The sequence below is a fragment of the Protopterus annectens genome, chromosome 1.part2, assembly GCF_019279795.1.
Source record: "Protopterus annectens isolate FY-2018-M chromosome 1.part2, PAN1.0, whole genome shotgun sequence".
In the NCBI taxonomy this organism is placed as follows: domain Eukaryota; kingdom Metazoa; phylum Chordata; order Ceratodontiformes; family Protopteridae; genus Protopterus; species Protopterus annectens.
Genome location: NC_056727.1, coordinates 954,773,790 through 954,796,781, shown reverse-complemented (window position 1 = coordinate 954,796,781; position 22,992 = coordinate 954,773,790). Strand labels below are relative to the sequence as shown.

The 22,992-nt window shown below is 42.1% G+C and overlaps 1 protein-coding gene across 1 annotated transcript in view; it reads right to left on the bottom strand.

Moving 5' to 3' along the window:
- Positions 1-22,992, bottom strand: part of LOC122792184 (microtubule-actin cross-linking factor 1-like) — a gene marked incomplete in the record, with an annotated part of 3,579,694 nt that overhangs the window by 556,972 nt on the left and 2,999,730 nt on the right. The window contains 1 exon segment of the mRNA XM_044059907.1: positions 9,790-9,891. Within this exon segment, the coding sequence (XP_043915842.1) occupies positions 9,790-9,891 (102 nt within the window).

Here is a 22,992-nt window from a genome sequence, read left to right as displayed (position 1 = left end):
GAATTCAAAACAAAGAGTTTCTCAGAATTCAAATGTCAAAGCCCAGTGTAGCAAAGAAATGCAGAAAAACGTTCCTGTAATTAATGCTTTACTGCATACAGAGAAGCATAAGTCATAAATCAGAATCTGTTAGCTCAGAATGAGTGGCATTCGGAAGTACTCTGATTTGTTTGAAGGCTTACAAGCAGAATACCATATAAAGATATCACCTGAAGCAGTTCCTACGATTCATAAATTTATAGAGAGTAGTCACTGTACTTAAATTTAATACTGAGCAAGATTTAAGTCCCCAGGAGTAACAGTCACAAAAGACCTAAGGAAAGACTTAACAATATGGCGACTGAGGTCAAATTGGACAAAAGTAAGAACTGATATTGATCCAAAAGATCTTAATAAGCAGCTCAAATGACAGCATATCACTGCAAACTAGTAAAGAAGGGCTTCCAACTATCCCTAATGCAATACACATTTTTCTGCTTAATGCAAATCAGGGAGTCTAGAAAATCCACCTGGATGATGCAAGTTCTTAACTTTGTATATTTAATACACCTTCTGCCAGATACAGATGTATTTCTCCTCCAGCCAGATCATCAGCTGTCACCAGGGTCTCTACTTTCTCCCCTGACCTACTGGGTCTGCCTAGGCCTGTCCCGGGCTCAACCTGGCATACATACTGGGTCAATAAGGAGATTAAGGAAAATACAGCAAGGTCATACTACTTTACGGGAATGTGCCCTTTCCTCCACCACCATGATGGTAAGCTCTGCAGTTGCTGCCTTTAGGAGGTATATGCATGCATCTGCGCATGTGCAACATCCCAACCAAGCACAAAGTTTTATCAGGTTCTTAACACTGCTACTGCAGCAAGTCTAGACAACCTCATTCCCCCGGAACAGGACAGCTAATGTTAGATACTCTTTCCCATCCACAGCTGCATGCCCCTCCAGCACATGTACCACTAGTTCAATAGATACTGAACATATGGTCACATAATACTGGGGAAATGAGAAATTCTCCAACACAGTGCACTACCATCTTGAGCAATCTCTGCTTTTGTTCTATGAGGAAGCAGGTGATTTCCAATTGGACTACAAATCGGGAACCATGGCAAAGCAAAGAAATCCATGTTTCTGACACCACAGAATTATGACTACAAGTACAGTGTATGCAAAGGAAACGTGTGCACATTCCAGTACTCTCAGCACAGTACATTTCAAAAAATGTAATGATGTAGTGAAAAACTTAAAAAGTACTATGGGTGGCAACACAAAGTACAGTTTTGTACCTACCATAAATGTAGATGTTCGAGTGTCTTCACTGCTGCAGTCATTACTCTTGGGTTATCCTGCCATCAGGCGGTCCCGCAGTCGGCCAGAGTTCCAAAGTCTTGGTCCGACGTCGGTTGCTGTTGCCTCCTCCCTGACATCAGTGCGTCAGGGGTATATAAGAAGCAGCCGATGCCATTTTCTTCAGTTTTTCTTGCCCCAGATGTCAGGTGCCCCCAAAAAATAGGCAATACATATTGCTTACAAAACATACAGTAAGGTAAAAACAAAAGCTTCATTAACCAGCAAATACACCACATAGGTAGTATAGTGTAAAAAGTTATAGATAAGACCCAGCTAAGAAAGAGGGGATGGTGGGTAACCAGGACTGCAGCAGTGAAGACACTCGAACATCTACATTTATGGTAGGTACAAAACTGTACTATGTTCATCGTGTTTCACTGCTGCAGTCATTACACTTGGGTAGAATCCCAAAGCTGAGTAAGGGTGGCTGGTTCTATAGAGGATTTGGTGTGGCTATGAGGCCCTGCAGCACTGCAGTGGCAAAGCCAGCTCTGGATCTAGAGTAAAGAGGCAAGTAAGAATGCTTGGTAAAGGTGTGCACTGAACTCCATGTTGCAGCTTCCAAAATGTCTTTGGTAGGTACTCCTCTAAGATAGGCAGTAGAAGTTGCAGTTGCCCTGGTGGAATGTGGTCTAATGTTAGATGGTACAGGTTTCCCATGTTGTGTGTAGCAGAACCTGATACAGTGTCCTATCCACTTTGAAATGGTCTGCTTTAAAATAGCCTTTCCCTGTGATCTTGCAGCATAAGATACAAACAATTGTTCAGTTTTTTCTGAAAGCTTTTGTTTTGTCCAAATAGAAGTGTAATTGCCTGTGTATGTCCAAGGAATGTAGAATACTCTCCCCTTTATTCTGGGGATTTGGATGAAATGTTGGCAAGTGAATAGTTTGGTTAAGAGCCACACTGGATACCACCTTAGGCATAAATGAAGGGTTTGTTCTTAGAGAAACCCTGTCTTGGTGGAAAATGATAAAAGGCTCCACTGCCATTAGTGCCTGTAGTTCTGAGACTCTTCGTGCTGAGGTTATTGCCAGTAGCAGAGCAGTTTTCCATGATATATATTTTAATTCTGCTGAATTGGCTGGCTCAAAAGGAGGTAAAGTGAGTTTTTCCAAGACAAAATTGAGGTCCCCAAGTAGGAGTTGGTGCTCTCCGGGGCAGTCTTATGTTTTTAGCCCCTCTGAGGTACTGCTTTAGCAATGGATGAGAGAAAATAGGAGGGTCTGTGCTGTAATGAGCCGAAATGGCAGAAGCGTGGATCTTAATGGATGAGAAGGATAGTCCTTTGTCCAGCATCTCAGTTAAGTATTGTAGTATCTGAGGGATGTTATGGACAAGAGGGTCAAGGCTTTGAGCCTGGTTCCAGGCACAGAATCTCTTCCACTTTTCTGAATATGATTTCCTGGTGCTAGGCCTCCTGGCCTCCAAAATGACATCCATAACAGCTTTAGATAGAGGTGTTGTCTGTTTGGCTAATGAATCTGCCATGCAGCCAGGGATAAAGTTTTGAGCTGACTGTGCAGGATCTGATTGTTTTGCTGAGTCAGGAGGTGTGGAATTTGAAGCAAAATCCAAGGTGGTCCCTTGAGCTAAATTCTTTAAGATTGGGTACCAATGCTGGCGTGGCCAGTCTGGAGCAATCAGAATCATCTGTGGTTTGCCTTGTCTGGCTTTTAGGAGTACCTTTGAAAGGAGAGGCAGAGGTGGGAAGGCATAAACGCTTAGGCTTTTCCAGCTGAACGAAAGAGCATCCACTTTCCATGCTTGTGTGTGATAAGTCCTTGTGCAGAATTTTTGTAGTTGGCAATTCAGTGGTGAGGCAAAGAGATCTATGTTCGGGCACCCCCCATTTTTGTAATACCATGCTGAAAACTTGTGGATTTAATTTCCACTCATGAGGATCCATGATGTTTCTGCTTAAGTTGTCTGCCAGATTTTCTTTCCTGGCAAGAATTGTGCTTGCAGATGAACTTGATAAGTTATAGCTGTGCTCCACAAGTTCATGGCTTGTCTGCATAGGGGGTAAGAATGAGTGCCCCCTTGCTTATGTACCACATTACGGTGGTGTTGTCCGTCTTTAATAGTAATTGTCCTGGATGCAGAAGGTCCTTGAAAGCTGTTAGGGCATTTTGTACAGCCAACCTCTCCTTCTGATTGATGTGAAGATGCATTTGGTCTGTGGTCCATTTGCCCTGAATACATTTTCCTGCCATGTGTGCTCCCCAGGCGTAATCCAAAGCATCTGTTGTTAAAGTCTGCTTGGTTGTGGGAAGAGTGAAAGGCTGACCCTTGTTGAGGTGACATGCCTGTGCCCACCATCGAAACTCCTGTTGTAGGCAGGGGGTATATTTGGATTTAAACTGGATTCAGAGAACACATCGTCCACAATATCCAACACTGGCGGAATAGCAAGGGGCCTGTGCTGAGGCAATAAAAGAAAGTCTCTGAGCCTTTTCTTGGATTCTGAGTAATCCTGGCCCTCCCAATGGAAATGCTCCCTCATGGTATGTAAAGTTTCCCCAAAAGAGTAATCCTCAGGAGGAGAGGCTGAAGGAACTGATTCTTCAGCATCAGAGTCCTCATAGGGGGGTAAAGAGTATCCCTGGTCTGAAGAGGAATCGGAATATATAGAAACCTGGTCAGGGGAATCACAGTCTGTATCCTGCCTAGGCCTTTTATCAGGAGGGGGATGGGAACCCCTGATCAGAGTAATTAAGTCTTTGGCCATTTTGAGCATCTGTTTTTTAGGCATGGAGGCCTGTCCAGGTGAATACTGTACTTGCTTCTTTGTCTTTAAAGTAGTTATAGATTTGGCTGTAGATGCAATGGTAAGTTGTGAAGGTCTGAAAACACCCTCAGAAGCCGATGCCTGCTCAACAGCTCTGGACCCATCTGAAGGGTTAGTCTCCGTAGGTCCAACACCTTGAGTATCCAGAGGCCTAGGCAACTCCATGTGGGAGTCGGTCGCGGCCTGTGGCTCTGAGGTAGCAGGTGTCAGGGGCTGCGAAAGCGCCTCAGTGAGAACCGGCGACTGGCCTAGAAGAGGCTTCATCAGTTTTGGGCCTCGGTTGCCTGTCCTTATCTTTGCGTTTTTGTGAATTTCGGTTGTCGGTTGTTCCGACGGCATGGTATAATTAAACCTTGGGCCAAAGTAATGGCGAGCAAAATCAAACCAATGTTTAATAGTGCTTTTGTTAAATCTAGCACAAAACCGGCAACTAGTGACATTGTGATCTAGGCCTAGGCATGGAATACAGTAAGAATGAAAATCCTTATGAGGTATTTGCTTCCCACAAGAAATACAATTATTAACTTTTACTGACATCGATCTGAGGCAAGAAAACATTTCCCCAACGGGGTACTTAGCTTTATTGAAGACTTCGGTTCTGAAATTCGAAATTGATATCTCAGGAGTTGGCCGACCAGCACTTGCGAACTGCTTTTGCTTCGGGCACCGCGTGGCAAGAAAGACTGAAGAAAGACTGAAGAAAATGGTGTCGGCTGCTTCTTATATATCCCTGACAGACTGACGTCAGGGAGGAGGCGACCGATGCTGGACCAAGACTTTGGAACTTTGGCCGACGGCGGGACCGCCTGACGGCAGGATAACCCAAGTGTAATGACTGCAGCAGTGAAACATGATGAACATCTGCAAATGCAAAGACTTTATCCCTCTGTACCACAGGGTCACTCTACGCAGATGCACGTTAAGGCCACGTTATGAGATCTCATCAGCATCAGAAGTGTTGCAACAAGCTGTAGAAGACATGACTGAGGGCCCATGAGGAGCTAACATTAACAATGACTTTCTAGTCTGGGATGCAACAAATCAGGAAATGACACCTGCCTGCTAATCAAGTTGCTGGACAGATTTTAACTGTGGATTTGAAGCTCAATGAAGCTAAGAATCAAACAGGTTCCATAACTGAATTCTGTTAATTGGGAATGTTCTACTTCCAGATGCCGACAAAAGTTCATGTGACTGTGAACATGCTAAAACCTATCAAACAAAACTTAAATTCTTGAGAAAGTCTCACATGTAAAGTTTATGTTGTACATAAGGAAGCTGTAAGGTACAAAGCAATATAGTATAGGTCAACAGATCAAGAAAATAGTTTTTGAGTTATTATAGAGGTTAGTAGCTACCGTACTGGCTCAGATCATACAAGGGGGTGCAAGTCAGCAAGGGTTATGAGCAGTGCTGTTACAGGAAGGCAGACCAGTTGCTTGCGCATCAAGAGCACTGAATGATGCTTACACACATTATGCACAATCAACAAAAGAAATTATGACAATAGTCTTTGGTTGTCAAAAGTTCCACAACTACATGAACAGGAAACGTCATTGTGGAGTCTAACCACAAAAAAGTTCCATGACTATAGATACAGAAAATATGCCACAGCTGAGTCTGACCACAAACCACTTCAAAGTACATTTAAGAAATCCACTTCTACTATGAAGGAACAGAATGTGATTACTCACAAATCATTTCTACAATTATACCAAACAGTAAAAGATCTGCACGATTCATCCAACAGTACTGATTGTAGATTGTTTTAATTTGCAGGGGGTAAGCCCCCTGTACCTCCATTATACTGAACTACAGTATACCAACTCAATGGTCACATAACATTGGGGAAATTAGAAACTCTCCAACACAGTGCACCATCATCTTGGGCAATCACTGTTTTTGTTGTACGAGGAAGCAGGTACACAAGCACTGATGTTTAAGGGTAATAAGATGATTTATCTCCATTTAACATCATAATCAAATTCCACTGAAGTTGTTTGAATCACATCTTGGAATAAGAAAGCATATGTCACAGTACAGGTGTAGCATGTCTGTATAAACTCATGCCACACAGACCACATAAGTCATCTGCTGTTTAGAAATGAGAATCAAAAATAGTTAATTGCATATTAAGCTCTTTATTGCCATGGCTGAAGTTAGGTATTCATTTGTTACAGTACAACACTCAGCTTCTTCTTGTACGCTGACTACTATTCTATGTATCTTGAAACTGTCCAGTTAATGGGTACTAGAGCACAATCACTGATAGCAGTACACCATATCTTACAACACTAACAAGTACTTTCTGATAATGGTCTACAATTTTCCAGTCAGGAGTTTTAATCGTTTGCCAAAGCATACAAGTTCGCACTTAACTTCTAAAAATGTGCAAATGGGTACAATACCTCTTTCTAACACAGGTCTGGACAGAAAAGCTCTAGAAAATTATTACACGAAAGGAAACATTAATATATACATGTGCCATTTAGTAACAACATTTACATAAAATAAGGAAGTATTCAATATATACATGTGATCTGGTAGCAACTTTTACATAGAATGAATAAGGACATGTTGAAAAACATGCAGGTGACGTTAGGTAAAATTTTTATATTGTCTGAGAAATGGCATTTGGCAAGAGGTCAGAGACAAATGTACAGCAACATAACATACACCTATTTACAGAGGGAATTACATGGTTTGAAAAATAGTACTTGGGCAGTGGTTAAACAAGACAGCAGTGTGATATAGAGCTATTTGTATACAGTTTTAAGTCGGCAGCAAATTTGAAAGCCTTAGTTTTGACAACTGTCCAGTACATAGACATGTGAAGAATGAGGAAGGCACAGACTGGGTAGAAGACAGGCTTTACTGGCTATTCTAATTCAGTTAATGAGGAAGGGTGTAGCCTTGTAGGCCAAATGTTGGACTGGTCTTCTGGACAAAGTAGTGGGTGTGATGATCTTGTATGTTTTCATCAGTTATCACCCCAAATCAAATTTGTCTGACTTGGTCAGTATTGTATCATTAGACAAAGTTATACCTAGTGTGTTAGTAGCTGTAATGAGTGCCAGCTGGGAGGAAAGTATGGTTTTATTTACGGTTTACAAGTATTTGGGATTGTTAGAGTCAGGTCTCTGTGGGTTGAAAAACATCTTCTATTATAGTCTGCAGATGGGAGTGACTATGGGCTGAGAAAACCAGAGTCAAGTTGTCTAAATATTGTAAAATATTAACTTGCTTTGATGCTGTTTGCATATCATTGATGACTATTAAACAGGAGAGTGAAGCCTTGGCGTACGACTATTTGTACAGGTCAGTAGGTAGGAAAAGTAACCAGTTATTTTACACATGGACTTCTACTAGCAAGATAACTTTTGAACCAGGCTATTTTGTTTTTACTGACGTCCAGGGTGGGCAGTTTATGTAATAGAAACTGGTGGCAAATTGTACTGAAGACTTTGGAGAGAGAGAGAACAGGGTGAACACTCATGTTTACAATATCCAGAAAGTATCATTAAAACCAATGTATTTACAACAGGTTCAAAAATAATGTGTGTTCACTCAGTAAGCTCCCCCCTTATCCAGCACCACATCCAGAGACAAACCAATGTCAACTGTAGTGGTGACATGCACCCTAATGCTATGCAAAAAAAAAAAAGGAAAAAAAACAAAACAAAATGACAACTTTTTCATATCCTTTTATAATGTTACAGGTCAACATATTTCCCTTACAGTAAGTTTTGTAGAACACAGGAATGAAGCCCTGGTGACTCTGGATTAAATAATGAGAAAGACTACAGGAGTGGGGAGAAACTAGTGAGTGGCCAGTGGCAACTCAACTATCATGAGGGGAGGGAGGCCACATAAATGCAGGAATAAAACCATGCATGTACATGCAGCTTTTATGAGGTATGTGCAGGAATATCTTCTCCTATTTTATCAGAATCTCAAACAGGTGAATCTTTAACTAGACACAAAAATGGCTAAAGCTTTGGATTACTGAAATACCTTAAAAAGCATTCTGAAAAGCAACCCCTGCACCCCTTACATGCCCCCTTACTTTAATGTACTAATTTACACACATCCATGGAGAAAACGAAGACTAAACATATGCTGTCTCTCTACCAAAGCAAAGCAACAGTGATGCAGACATCCCTATTGGTAAGCTCTCCTTTCTCAACTTTCATACTAAATTAGTTCTTACTGTGCCTTAGGACTCCACTACTTGCACCTGAGCAGCACATTCAGTAGAAATGGGGAATGGGCATCTCCAGGCTAGATTACAGCCCTATGACCCATTCATTCCTGCCTGAGAAGCCCTGCTCTCTAGTGGTGAGAGTCAGGTGGTAAGGAGTGGTCAGCCTGCTGATTCAATACAGTTGCACAGTCAGGAGAAAAGATGCCTGTGCTCCCACACACCTCCCATTCTTTGCCCAAGAAAAGTCCCTGCCTGACACAGCACTAACCAAAGTGGTCACTACAGATGGGCAATACACCCAACCACTGCTAGGTGTTACCAATACCTCAGGACTAGCAGCCTTCTCCCAAAGATGAGTAAGCTGGCTTTTGCTAATGAGACTCATCTCCTCCTCAAGCCAGTCCCTCGGACATTAATGCTACTAACTGAACACAGGACACCTGGGCTGTAATCAGAGCTTCATTCCTCTCTATGCCATTGGGCTAGGGTAATTCCCTGAATGTATTTGACAAGAAGTCAGATATTAAGATCACGAAATGGTACATTAGTTGATTGCAAGGTCTACAGAAGTTACAGGATAAATCTCAATGGATCTTATACTTGTAAGTCAAAGACCCAACAGACTACATTAGCTTCTTACACTCTGCAAGAATGAAGAGCTTCCTACACTCTGCAAGAATGAAGCAAGCTATGCACCTGAAGAGAGTCCGGGGCTAGTTCTTCCCCACACCTATCTAAAAATCACATCAAGGGGTCTCTCCTAAAACAGTCAAAAGGCACAAGACCTGTAAGCATTCTCACACTTTTTTATTACCTCCAAGCTTAGCTTTATTTACAGATGATGGCATAAGACAGAAGGAAACTGCTGCAGTTTTACATGACTCACTTCTAGCTTGACACTTTATTACCAGCAGAAGTTTGTAAGGATGAGATAAACTGAGAATTAATCTTCACTTGACTGGTGTTACTGGCACATTTAATAGTGAAACACTGTACATCTGTTTTATATAGCAAGCATTATTTTAGACAAACTATTCTTCTTAAGAATGGCAGAAGAGACGAGGTACTTAAACACATAATGCATCAGATTTTTTTTCTGTAGTAAGGAGATTCTTTTTCTCATATTTTTAGGAAACTTTGGCCATTCTTATGTAAATGCAAGGAAGACTGTGCTTTCCAATTATGATATGAACTAAACATGCTGGTACAATAACAGGCACCTTCATTACACAATAGACGCATCCTGTTATACACAGTATACTTTATCTGTACATGAACAGGGGAAGTAGATGTGATGCAATGACAAGTCAAATCATAATGCAGCAAAGCCTGCATTTTCCGCCATGATGACAAGCACAATTTTGTATTAAAAAAAATTAGCTTCTTTCAAGCCCTACAAAGTCTACAACAGTCACAGGGTCTATTAGCCTTAGTAACTTACATACCTTCATTTCGTTGATCTGCTGCTTAACTGTTTCAATGTCTGTGCCAACAGGAGAGAGGTCACACAGTCTGATAACTGCATTATCCAACCAGTCAAACATGCCCTATGAAGTAAAGGAAGCACAAGTCATGAGTTCAAAACTTCACTCAACACCCCCAGTACCAAGTATCATTGCTTCATCCCAGACACAATAACATGACAGACATCAACGCCTACTCTATTAATAAACTTAACCACTACAAATAATCATATTACTACTCCATATGACTGGAAATAAACAACAGGGAAGAAATTATTACTTACCAGTAGGTCGATCACAATTATAGTCCTTAGACTTTTACCTCTGATTGCTTCCAAAATGAAGAAAGCAAGGGCAGCTCCCCCAAATCAGCTCTAGAATGGGCCTACTTATGACCAACCAACATACCTGAGGTCAAATGAGTGACAGAAGCATGTCAGGCAACAGGGCACAGGTATACAGGGACATGTGTGTAAAATACAGGCCTGCTACTAATATCATGCAATTTTCTATAAGGCTGCAGCACTACACCCTTGAGGCCATGTCTTAACAGACATAAAACTGCCTGAGGTTAAGGACGTAGCCTCAAAGTCCTGGTATGGAGGACCCAGTAAACCATCCTAATTCTGGACAATTGAACCTTGCAGGAACTAGACTAAGGTCTTGGGAGAAGTGATGAATTTTCTTCCTACCTGTTCATTATGCAACAATCCAAATGCAGATAAATGCACATATTTTGGCATGGATTCCCAATGAAAAGCTATGGTCTTGTATTAGTGAGAAACTTAGCAAATTCAATATTAAAGCATATAATATATCTGTGCAGCAGTGTATCTTTGCAACACTGTTTTAGTAAAGTTTTATATCATGATTCTCTGCAAAAGATTTCCTTGATAAGATTTTCTTCAAATATAACCAGTACTTAAAATGCATACAAGCTGTCTCCTAAGTTCGAGAAACAGTTCACTGACTGGAAAGTATCACAAGTTTACATCAATTTTAGTGTTATCCTAAAATGGACCTACATTTTTGTGTTATATTTAATTACCATACTTGGTATTTCCTGTTTTAATCACTCTGGAAATTGATGATTTTTGTTCTTGTATTCTCAGTTACCTAGTTTAAGCTTTCTTTCTATATTTTGGCAACATTGTGGACTACTTGTTTGTTTTTGTGTGTCACTTGGGAAAAAAATTAATAACAATGACAGTCCACAGTGCTACCACTGAACATATAAGTTAGGGAACGTGAGGGGCTGCTTCCTGGTAGCAAGCAATGTCTGATGATTCAAATCTGGGTTGGGTGGTGATTTTACACCCCAGTGCATACCACTCAAGTTGAGTGCAAGACACACCACTAAAATCCCCCCGATTTCAATCAAAAATAAAGACAAGTGCAAAGCTGTTTGCCAGGGTTACATGCAGACCCCTTGATGATGACCAAACAGGATGACAGAAGATAATATGATCCCTCACTGGTCAACTTTAAGCAAGTGACACAAAGATGTCCTTGAAGTGATTTCAGAGAGAGAGGGAGACAGAGACAGAAAAAGACTTGCTTCCAACAAGGATGCAACTAAAGTCTACTACTTACTTCCTTCACCTTGAAATGAAAGTGCAGCAAAGGCCTTCAGTGGATACAAAAAGTGAACACACCCCTGTTAAAATGCCAGGTTTTTGTGATATAAAAAAAAAAGAGGCCACAATAAAGCATTTCAAAACTTTTCCCACCTTTAATGTGACCTGTAACCTGTACAATTCAATTGAAAAACAAATCTGTTAGGGGAAAAATATAAAAAACGTACAATAAGCTGGTTGCATAAGTGTGCACACCGTTAAACTAATACTTCGTTGAAGCGCCTTTTGATTTCATTACAACATTCAGTCTTCTTAGGTACACATCTGCCATCAATTAAAGAGACTCTGATTAACCGCAAATAAAAGTTCAGCTGTCCTAGTAGGATTTTCCTGACATGTACTCAGTCGCCTGCTACAGAAAAAGCCATGGTTAGCAGAGAGCTTACAAAGCATCAAAGGACTCTCATTGTTGAAAGGTATCAGTCAGGAGAAGGGTACAAAAACATTTCCACAGCATTGGATATACCATGGAACACAGTGAAGACAGTCATCAAAAAGTGAAGAAAATATGGGACAACACTGACATTCCAAAGAACTGGATGTCCCTCCAAAATTGATGACAAGACAAAAACTGGTCAGGGAGGCTGCCAAGAGACCTACAGCAACACTGAAGGAGCTGCAGGAATTTCTGGTAAGTACTGGCTGTGTACTACATGTGACAACAATATCCCATATTCTCCATATGTCTGGACTATGGGGTAGGGTTGCAAGAATGAAGCCTTTTCTTACACAGAAAAACATCCAGGCCCTGCTAAAATTTCCAAAACATTACATCAAGTCTCCCAAAAGCATGTGGGAAAATGTGTTATGGTCTGATGAGAACAAGGTTGAACTTTTTGGCCACAATTCCAAAAAGTTTGGCGCAAAAACAATACTTCTCATCAACAAAAGAACACAATCCCCACAGTGCAGCATGGTGGTGGCAGTATCATACTTTGGGGTTGCTTTACTTCAGCTGGAACTGGGGCTTTAGTCAAGGTGGAGGGAATTATAAACAGTTCCAAATACTAGTCACTTTTGGCCCAAAACCTTCAGGTGACCGCTAGAAAGCTGAAGATGAAGAGGAATTTCACCTTTCAACATGACAATGATCCCAAGCATACATCCAAATCAACAAGAGAGAATGGCTTCACCAGAAGAAAAAAGATGAGGAACACAAAGCAAAGCTCAAACTGCTAAAGGTGTCCCACAGCAAAAAGTAGAAACATGTTTAAAATCTTCTGGGAGCACCACCACAGACAACACAGACTATAGAGAAACTTAAAACCAAACTTAAAAAAATAATAATAAAGTAAAAAGAAATCTGTGTGGAAATCACTGTAAGTAGCCTTCAGATACGATAAGTGCTTTCAGCTACTGGCCTTCTTCAGATCATATTGTCTTATGGTTAGCTTAGTGTATAAAATCACTCCTTTGACCAATCCAGTCCCATTGTCAGTCTCATCTTCCAATCACATTATCACCCAATCAAATCGATGAAAAGGCCATGGCTACTAGTCTGTCCAATAGTTTAGAAACGGTTCTTATAGGTTCATAGGTAGGTACTAGGCTACTGGCCCTAGTGCCTATATAAGCCTAGCCAATTGGTACCCTGGCTTTTGCCACCCAAGAAAATTATTTTCCTGTACCCCTGTCAAGCAGGGCCACAGAAGTGATCCCCGGGGTGAATTTCCTCTCCCCCATCCAATCATCAAGATTTTTCTTGAAGAGTGCTAAAGAGGAGCTTTGTTTGACATAGATGGGTAGTTTGTTCCAGAGTATGGGAAGTCTCTGGGACAGGAATCTATCCCTCCAGCATGTTCTGTTTATTGTGGTGACAAAGTTTAGGTCCCTAGAGCGTGTAGCTCGGAGGGATTGGGATTTCTTTAAGTGAAGCATGTCCAACAGCTCTGGGTTTACTTGGGTTTGTTACTTAAGAAGTTAACTTGTGACTGTTTCTGCCATTTCACACTGAGCTAGTCGGAGGAAGGGTTCTGAGCTAACTAATCTGTGATTTATAACATTAAGTATCCTGTTTTTTGCTTATTTCTGAGTTATTTACAGCACTTATATTTTACTCAGTGTGTGTGAGGTATTACGTAGAATTTTCTACAATTGTTAAGCATCTGGTTGGGTTTGTTTGTTCTGACGTGGTGGCTTTGCAGTTGCCCGCCCCTACTGTAAACTTGATCTGGGACACTCCTCCTAGTCTAGTGTCATTACCTCATTCTACCTATTCCAGGGAGAACATTTGAGAAGGTCAACCCAGTTAGCTTCTGCTCCTCCTTTCCTCCTTTCCATTTTACAAAAAAAAAAAATATATTTTCTAAGCTTGTTTCCTGCCTTTTCTACAAGTTGTCTAGTCCAGATACAGACTTGCTGTATCCAGGACTGTTTTTAAGCTTCTGAGCCCCCAATCCTTTCTGTGTTGTTGGGAAGCCTTCTAGCTTAATTTTGTTTCTTAGAACTAGCCAGTTTTCTAGTAATTCAGTTCAGTACTCAAATCTGTTTCTTTGAGCTCAGCACTTGTTCAGAACTCATTGTAAGCACTAAATAAAGCTACAAATTACTACAGCACTCAACTTTCACTTATCTAGAGGAAAACAGTTTTTAGTACTTAATAAATAAGCACCTATCCGGGCATGTCTAAGGGTGAACTCCCGGTGTTTTCTCCTGTCTACCTGATGAATCTGGGCATCTTGGGATAATGCAGCAATTGCCTCATGTACACAGACAACCCTCTCCTCCTACCACCCAACACTACAACCTGTGAGAGATGCACTTATATAACCAAACTGGAAGCAAAGCTCTCTTCACACAAGACTGGACTAGACAGTCATGAGGAGAAGGTAAACACTTACACCACACCACACTTATCACATAGTCCCTCAAAACCTACACCACCAAAACACACACACAGAAACACAAAACACACACCTACATTTGCGGAGGCTCTCAAAAAAAATCTACTCAAGCAACAGGGACCTCCAAAGTAGAAACGCAAGCAACCTCCACCCCCCAACACAACCCAAATGACACATAGCCCACAAACACAGTGTGCCACTCAACCCCAGCCCATAAGGCATAACAACGTACCCAACACTCTAGTCATAGGTGACTCTATAGTCAGGCACACTGATATTCCACTCACCAGGCTAAACAAGGAGAAAGTTACTGTCAGCTGCCTTTCAGGTGCCAGGATCCTCCACATAACGCATGCACTCAGGTCGCTCCACAGCTAAGTACAAATATGACTCTGTCATTGTCCATGTTGGTGTGAATGACCTGAGACGTACCTCCCTGGACTACATGAAGGGAGACATGGAGGAGCTTTATGATCTTGTACCCAGGCAGGTATGACCCTATCCCTGAGTAGCATCCTGCCCTCACCCAGAATGATACCACAGTACAAGGACAAAATGATTGACTTCAACATTTGGCTAAGCTTCTAGTGTCATTCTAAGGGGATCCAGTATCTGTCTGCCTGGGATGACATCATCGACAAACCACGATGCTTTGCCAGAGATGGCCTGCACCTGTCGCCCTTGGGATTCCGGACACTGGCTAAGGCTCTTGCCACCCCTATAGTGCCTTTGTTAGGCAAGATTCAAATGACAAATTCACCACCATAACAGGTACAAGCAAACAATATCTGAGGGTAATGCTACTTAATGCTAGAAGGCTAAACCTCAAAATGCACTCACTCGAGGCACTCCTTAAAATGGAGAATATCGACATCTGTGCAGTGACAGAGACCTGGTTCAAGGCTCCACAGAGCACCCCTGCATTACCAGGCTATAATTCATACCACACCTTTCGGCCACCTAACCTGGACCAAAGCACTAAAGGTGGAGGCGTGTCCATATTCATTAAGGATATCCACACCTCCAGGCTAGTTGCTCAGCATAATGCATCTGAGATTATCTAAGTGCAACTAACTCTGGGCAAGACCGCAATACAAACTGTAGCTTGCTACAGATCCCCCACCATGTCCCAGGATTCCCACTCCTCATTTCTTGATACACTGGAAAATATTTGGGTACAACCTAACACCCTAATAGTGGGCGATTTCAACTACCCCACCATGAACTGGGAAAACTACTCATGTACCAACTCCTGTGTTCAACGTTTTCTGGAATTCATAAATTCCAATGCCTTGGATCAACTTGTCCACACCCCCACCAGGGGCAGCAATATCCTAGACCTGGTCATTACCAACATTGGTAACCGGTGTTCCACACCAGAGGTCAATTCCTCGTTGGTCAGATCCAACCACAAGCAAATTACCCTAGACATCCACATCCCACCCCCCATTAGGGAAACCACTGTAAAAGATTTCTCCAAAGCCAACTTCACGCTTCTTAAGAGAGAAGTGGCAAACTTCACGACACCCATGCTGAAGGACAATAGAGATACAACTGATGAATCTTATACAATTGCACTTTATAAGCACTTACATGAGTGCATGGATCGTGCAATCCCTAACAGAACCAAGATGCAATCCTACAAAAAAAGGAAGCCAATCTGGTGGTCCCCTGCTATAAACAAACTCTACAACACAAGAAAGAAACTGTTGCAAAAAAAGAGTAAAATCCCATGATTGGAGGAACTCCATGGTCAGCCTCAGTAAGAAGCTGAGATCCCTCATAAAATCCTCCAAAGCTAGTTACGAAAACAAAATCGCCACTGATGCTAAAGACAACCACAAAGCATTCTATAGCTATGTCAATAATCTGAATGGCAACACTCAGATATGCTCCGAGTTACAGCACAATGGCACTAAATATACAGAAACAACTGATATTGCCAACATCCTGGCAGACAGGTTCAGTGCTAACTTTACCCCTCTCTCATCCCCTACAGGGCCCACCTCTACATCGGAAGAATGCAAAGTACTTGTAATCACGGCTGCACAGGTAAGCATCCATGGGACCTGACAACATCCCAGGCTAAGTTCTACATGAACTACAGAATGAACTGGCACCCCACCTAAGTACCATGTTCAATAATAGCCTCACCTCAGGCTTTGTGCCTGCTGAATGGCGCACAGCAACGGTTATCCCACTCCACAAAGAGGGAGCCACCACAGACTCCGGGAACTACCTCCCCATTAGCCTGATGAGGCTGGTCTGCAAGGCTATGGAGCGTATCATCATGGAACTTATAAACAATGACATTGGTAATCTCCAAACTCTGGACCCTACCCAGTTCGGGTTTGTAAAAGGCAGATCATGTCTCCTAAACCTGATGGACTTCTTTGAAGCAGTCACCAAAGCCGTAGATGAGGGTAAGGTGGTTCACACAGCCTGTCTAGATCTCGCCAAGGCTTTCAACACCATCCCCCACTCTGGAATTATAGATCCATATGTCACAAAATGGGTTGCCAACTGGCTCACTGACAGAACCCACACTGTGAAAGTAGCAGACTCTAAATCCAACTTCAGACCAGTGACAAGTGGAGTACCACAGGGTTCAGTCCTGGGTCCTCTCCTGTTTGGCATCTACTTCTCTGAAGTACAGGCTAACACAGAAGGTCTTTGGCTAACAAAGTTCACAGATGGCTGCCAACTAGGAGCCATAATCAAAACTCTGAATGATGTGAACATCCTACAAAAGGGTCTCACTGAGACAGATGCCTGGAATCAAAGCCATGGCCTCAAGCTCAATGCCAAAAAGTGCACTGTCATCCCTTTTGGTAAAAACTCTGTACCCATGAACTACCACATAGGTGGTAGTCTACTTAAAACCGAAAGTGTGATAAGAGACCTTGGGACACAGGTGGACAGTAGTCTCTCCTTTGATAATCACATTGCCACAGTAGTCAGGAAATCCTTCTACGTGGCACACCTCATCACAAAAGGTTTCTCATCCAAGAAAAAAGAGGTCACTGTTCCCCTCTACTCATCACTCATTAGACCCATTATAGAGTACAAAGCCCCTTTTGGTATGGACCTCACAGAACATCTACAACTGGAAAGGCCACAGAAATACCTCACAAAGAGGATTACTGGCCTCAAAAAAACGCCCTACGGAGACCGTCTCAAAAAACTCCAGCTTTACTCTGTCGTACATCACCTACTCAGAGGAGATCTCTGCCTAACATACAAAGCTATGTCAAAGCATCTCTAAACATGAGTAAGGGAGCTTTATGGCTGAGTGAATGACTAATAGAGAGGCATTTTTGCCAATATGGAAATTAACTATCGTTCTTCTTGATGTCTACATTTTCTATCTTTACAAAGTTTAGCAAGTATACACAGCTGTAGTCGTAGTCAAGATGACTTGATTCCTTCAAGTACTGGGAAGTATTTTGGACTATTGGAAACTATTATACCTTAACAAAATTCATATGTATTATGCTGTCTATTAATGGCCTCAATGAGAGGATTTGTCCACTTCTTAAGAAGGCTGTGTGAATGACCAATAGAAAGGCATTTTTGCCAATATGCAGTTGAGGTGCATCGTGCTTGTAAATGTTGTTCTATGGGTCTAGGATCACCTTTACCTCACATTTGATTGTGAGCTGATTTAATACACGAACTACTCGTTAAGGCTGTAGGCCTGTTTATATGGAGTTTCCCACTGGTTATCCCAAGCTGGCAAATAATAGTATCAACGTTAGGTCTCAATGGGTATAATACTATTTTGTGTCTTTATGTTGTTATTAATATTAACCACGGGATCTCTTTCAGTGACCATTTTACATTGTCATACTCAGAAAATGATATACAGTACAGACCGGTTAGAATGGCATTTACAGCTGCATTTAAACTTAGTAGTATTACGCTGGTACTTCTATCTTTTTTTAAAGATGGAAATAAAGATCATCCAAGGGCGTACACAGCCTTGCCAGTTTGTTTAATGCTTTGTCTGTCAGTCAATTCCCCAAATATAAACAATTATGTGCTAGACATGAATCAAGAGGACATTATTCAGTATAACGCTTTTCGATCTGCTTTGGGACCCAATTATTGAATAAGTAGCTTCATACTGTATTGCTAAAGTAATTCATTGACATAGTAATGAACAGCCTCTTTCCCTCCACTTTATCCCTCAATGCTATGTGTATAAGTCAATTCACCTGACTGAACTGAAGAACCACTGGCAGTACAAAAAAAAAATCACACGTCATCTTTCTGAAATTTTGATTGGTTGCAGTATGAATGAATATTCATAAAGTTTCCTTACTCATGTTTAGAGTTGCTTGAAGAACAGTTTCTAAACTATTGGACAGACTAGTAGGCATGTCATTTTCATCCATTTGATTGGGTGATAATGTGACTGGAAAATGAAGCTGACAATGGGACTGGATTGGTCTAAGGAGTGATTTTATACACTAAGCTATCCATAAGACAATACGATCTGAAGACCAATAACCAAAAACGCTTATCATATCTGAAGGCTACTTACAGTGATTTTCACTCGGATTTGTTTTTACTTTATTTTTATTAAAAGTTTGATTTTAAGTTTCTCTATAGTCTGCCTTTTCCATAGTGGCGCTCCCAGAAGACTTGAAACACGAAGAAAAAAAAAAGTTATGTACTCACCATAACGTTCCATGTGTGTTGTTCCTCTCGCCTTCATTCTTTGCAGGTTGGGTTCGGAACCGATCCTTGGTTCCGACTCGGCCGTATACAAAAGCTCAAGGTCTTCCAATGGCTCATGGCTGTACCCCTATCCCATCATGCCCTAAGAGAATTCTTCAGATCTTGTTTGCTGATAATAGTTTACAAATAGACTATTTGACGCATTTTATATACAATGAAGATGGTCAGAGGACATTATCTGCCAAATGTGCACCATTTGGTCCTCCAGAAGCCAAATGGCTGGGGGAAGGAGAGTGGGATGAAAGAATGAAGGCGAGATGAACACACATGGAACGTTATGGTGAGTACATATCTTCTTTTTGTGATGTTGTTCTATCTCACATTCATTCCTCACTGGTTGATACAGCGTCCCTAGCACCATATTTCTTGGGCGGCTCACGGAAGAATATTCTTCAGGACAGTGGATCCAAAGGAGGCCCTATCCCTTGAGGCCAAATCCACTTTGTAATGTGTGATAAAGGTATGAGGCCTTGCCCACGTTGCAGAAGCACAAATGGTATCAATTGGTAATCTAGCGCGAAAAGCAGAAGAATCTGCTATGGCTCTTGTAGAATGACCTTTGACTTTGTCGGGAAGATCTTTGTGCGTTAGATTTGTATGTAAAGGTAATACAGTTTGATAGCCATTTTGAAAGTGTGATCTTAGATACAGGAGCACCTTTTTAGCCTCTGAAAATGAAACAAATAATTGATCAGATTTTCTGAAGTCCTTTGTCCTATGTAAGTAGAAACGTAATTGTCTGTGTACATCCAGTTGGTGTACTCTATATTCTGCCTTGTTGCCATAGTTGGGAAAAAAACACTGGCAGATATTTCGACTGATTTAAATTACATTCCGAACATACTTTTGGTAAGAAGGATGGGTTTGTTCGAAGGGACACACTGTCTTTGTGGAAAAGCATGTAGTGAGGCTTTATTGATAATGCTTGTAGCTCAAACTCTTCTAGCAGAAGTGATGGCAATTAAAATAATTGTTTTCCATGTCAAGAACTTTAGCTCACAAGATGATGTAGGTTCAAAGGGGGGAAGAATCAAACAGGACAGAACAAAATTTAGGTCCCATAGCAGAAGAGGGGTCTTAATGGGTGGTCTTAATAGAACAGTGCCCTTCAGGAAGGCTTTGCATAGACTGTGAGACATCAGACTTGGGGCTAAATCATTTACATGAAAATAGGATATTGCTGCTAAATGGACTTGAATGGTAGCTGCAGCTGTGCCTTCATTAAATATCTTCATAAGAAATTCAAGAATGTTAGCTATAGGAGCAGAAAAAGGATCAATGTGATTACTTAATGCCCAGGAAGAAAATCTTTTCCATTTGCTCATGTATAGTTGCCTTATGAGAAGAGATCAAGATATGTTTCACAGAAGAAAAAAGTTTAGGGAGCCAGGCTAAATTTGGAATTGAAGCAGCCAAGCTGCCAATTTGAGGGTCTGAAAAGAGGGGTGGAGCATTCCTGACATACGAGTCAAAAGGTCTGGAACTGGGTCCAGAATCCACAGCTCCTCCTGGAGATGAGGCCAAAGGAAGGGGAACCAAATTTCATGAGACCAGTATGGGGCGACGAGAATCAGATTGCTTCCCAATCAGTTGGCTTTCTGAGGAGCTTTGGGTATCAAAGGAAAGGGAGGGAAGGCATAAAGGAGATCCAAGGGCCAATTGTGTACAAGTGCATCCCTTGGTACCTCCCCCAGAGGGGGGGTTAGGGCAAAATAGCTGCTGCATTTGGCATTCATGGATGTGGCAAAAAAGGTCGCACCACAGCTGGCCCCATTTGTGGAAAATCATCTCCACTACTACTTGTTTTAGAGACCACTCATGAGGCATCAGAATCGCTCTGCTGAGTTTGTCTGCTATCACGTTGGACTTCCCCGGGATGTGCGTTGCTATCAAAAAGCACTGGGAGGAGGTCGTCCACTGCCACACTTTCAGGGTCTCTTGACAAAGGGGGTAGGATCTGGTTCCTCTCTGTTTATGTACCAAACAACTGACCGGTCTGTCTGTATTGCAATAGTTCCCAGTGGAAGAGAGTCCTGAAGTGCCTGCAACGCCAAAAGCACTGCTCTCATCTCCAGGACATTGATGTGCAAATGGACCTTGTGATCTTGCCAAGTGCCTTGGACTGTCCTTCCCAGATAATGTCCCCTCCAACCTGTTTGGGATGCGGCTGTGGTGACTGTGGCCAAAGTTTGTGGAAGGACAAATGGTAGACTTGATATCACGTGAGTGGAGTGAAGCCACCAGCGAAGTCTTTTTTGCAGAGCTCTGTTACCAGAATTTGGTGAAACATAGGTAGTTCCTGCAAAGACCACTAAGTGAACAATAGCAACCGCAGGATTCTCATGTGCATGCGTGCTAATGGAACTAAATTTATTGCTGCTGCCATGGTTCCCAAGACTTGCATAACCATTCTCGCTTGTACTCTTGTCTTGGAGAGAAGGTTCAAAACTTATTGTCTCAGAACTAGAATTCTCTATAGGAAGTTTTGCCATCACGTATGTAGTGTCTAGATCTGTCCCTATAAAGAAGATACGCGAAGATGGCAACAAGGCAGATTTTTCGCAATTTATAGTGATTCCTAGGTGACAGCAGAGAAGTAATGTGGTGTCTCTTGCTTTTTATAGTAGATGCTTGGTGGTGGCAGTTAGGAGCCAGTTGTCTAGATATGGAAACAATCAGAATTCTAGACTTCTCAAGTGAGCCATGACCACTGCAATACACTTGGTGAACACAATGGGGGTTGTAGTGAGACCAAAGTGCAGGGCTCGAAACTGATAGGGACTGGTTCCCAGCTGAAAGCGCAGATGACTCCTGGATGGCTTGTCCATTTTTATGTGGTAGTACGCATCCTGGAGGTCTACACAGCACATCCAATTGTCTTTTCCCAGAAAAGGAAATACTGACTGCAGTGCTACCATCCGGAACACTTTGTTTTTGATACTGATCTGTTTAATCTGCCGAGATCCAGTATGGGTCTCCAGCCCCTGTTTTCTTCGGAAATAAAAAGAACCTTGAGTAAGTTTCAGATCCTATTTGGTCTGCAAGGACTGTTTGGATGACTCTCTTGTCCAGCTACTTTTGAATTTCTAGAGATGCCTGTTCCCTTTGACTGGGTGGAACGTCCAGGATGTTTTTTATGTTTGGGATGGGGAAGGAAAAGGGTATAGAGTAGCCTCTGGATACAATGCTTTGTACCCACCTGTCTTTTATTTCTATCCAGGCTTCTGGGTACAAAGATAAGTGACCCCTGACTGCCTCCAGAGATAGACAGACGGGCCTCCCTTCAGGAGAGCTTTAAGGGCCTACCTCGGAAAGAATCTGTTGCCCATATTTTGCGGACCTCCTCTGCCATGTGGATTGCATTCCCCATTACTGCTTCCCCCTCTGCCCCTGGGGGAAGAGTCAGCTTGTGCATCCTAAAAAACTATCTGGGATTTTCAGAACCACATCTTTCCTCCATTTTGACCTTTTGGGTAAGGTCTAGAGATACTCTCTATGGGGAGGTAAGCCCTCATTGTGACAGTATTTATTTCGGCGCCAATGAAATTCACATGCTGAGAGGCTGATAATGCAGATTTTTGCCAGTTTATTGTAATCCCTAGCTGCAAGCAAGTCATAATGGTGGCATCCCTGGCCTGTAATAGTAGAGGCCTGGTGGTGGCAGTCAGGAGCCAGTCGTCCAAGTACGGAAACACTTGGAATCCAAGGCATCTCAAATGAACCATTACCACTGCCATGCATTTAGTGAACACCCTGGGGGCTGTGGTGAGACCAAAGGGCAGGGAGCGAAAAGTACAGTTTTGTACCTACCATAAATGTAGATGTTCGAAGATCCACATTGCTGCAGTCCTTACTTATGGGTAGTCCGCTGTCCTCGGTCGGCCTGAATACCAAAGTATTAGGCTGACGTCGGTCATGGGCGCTCAGATCTGACATCAGAGCATCAGGGTATAAAAGCGCAT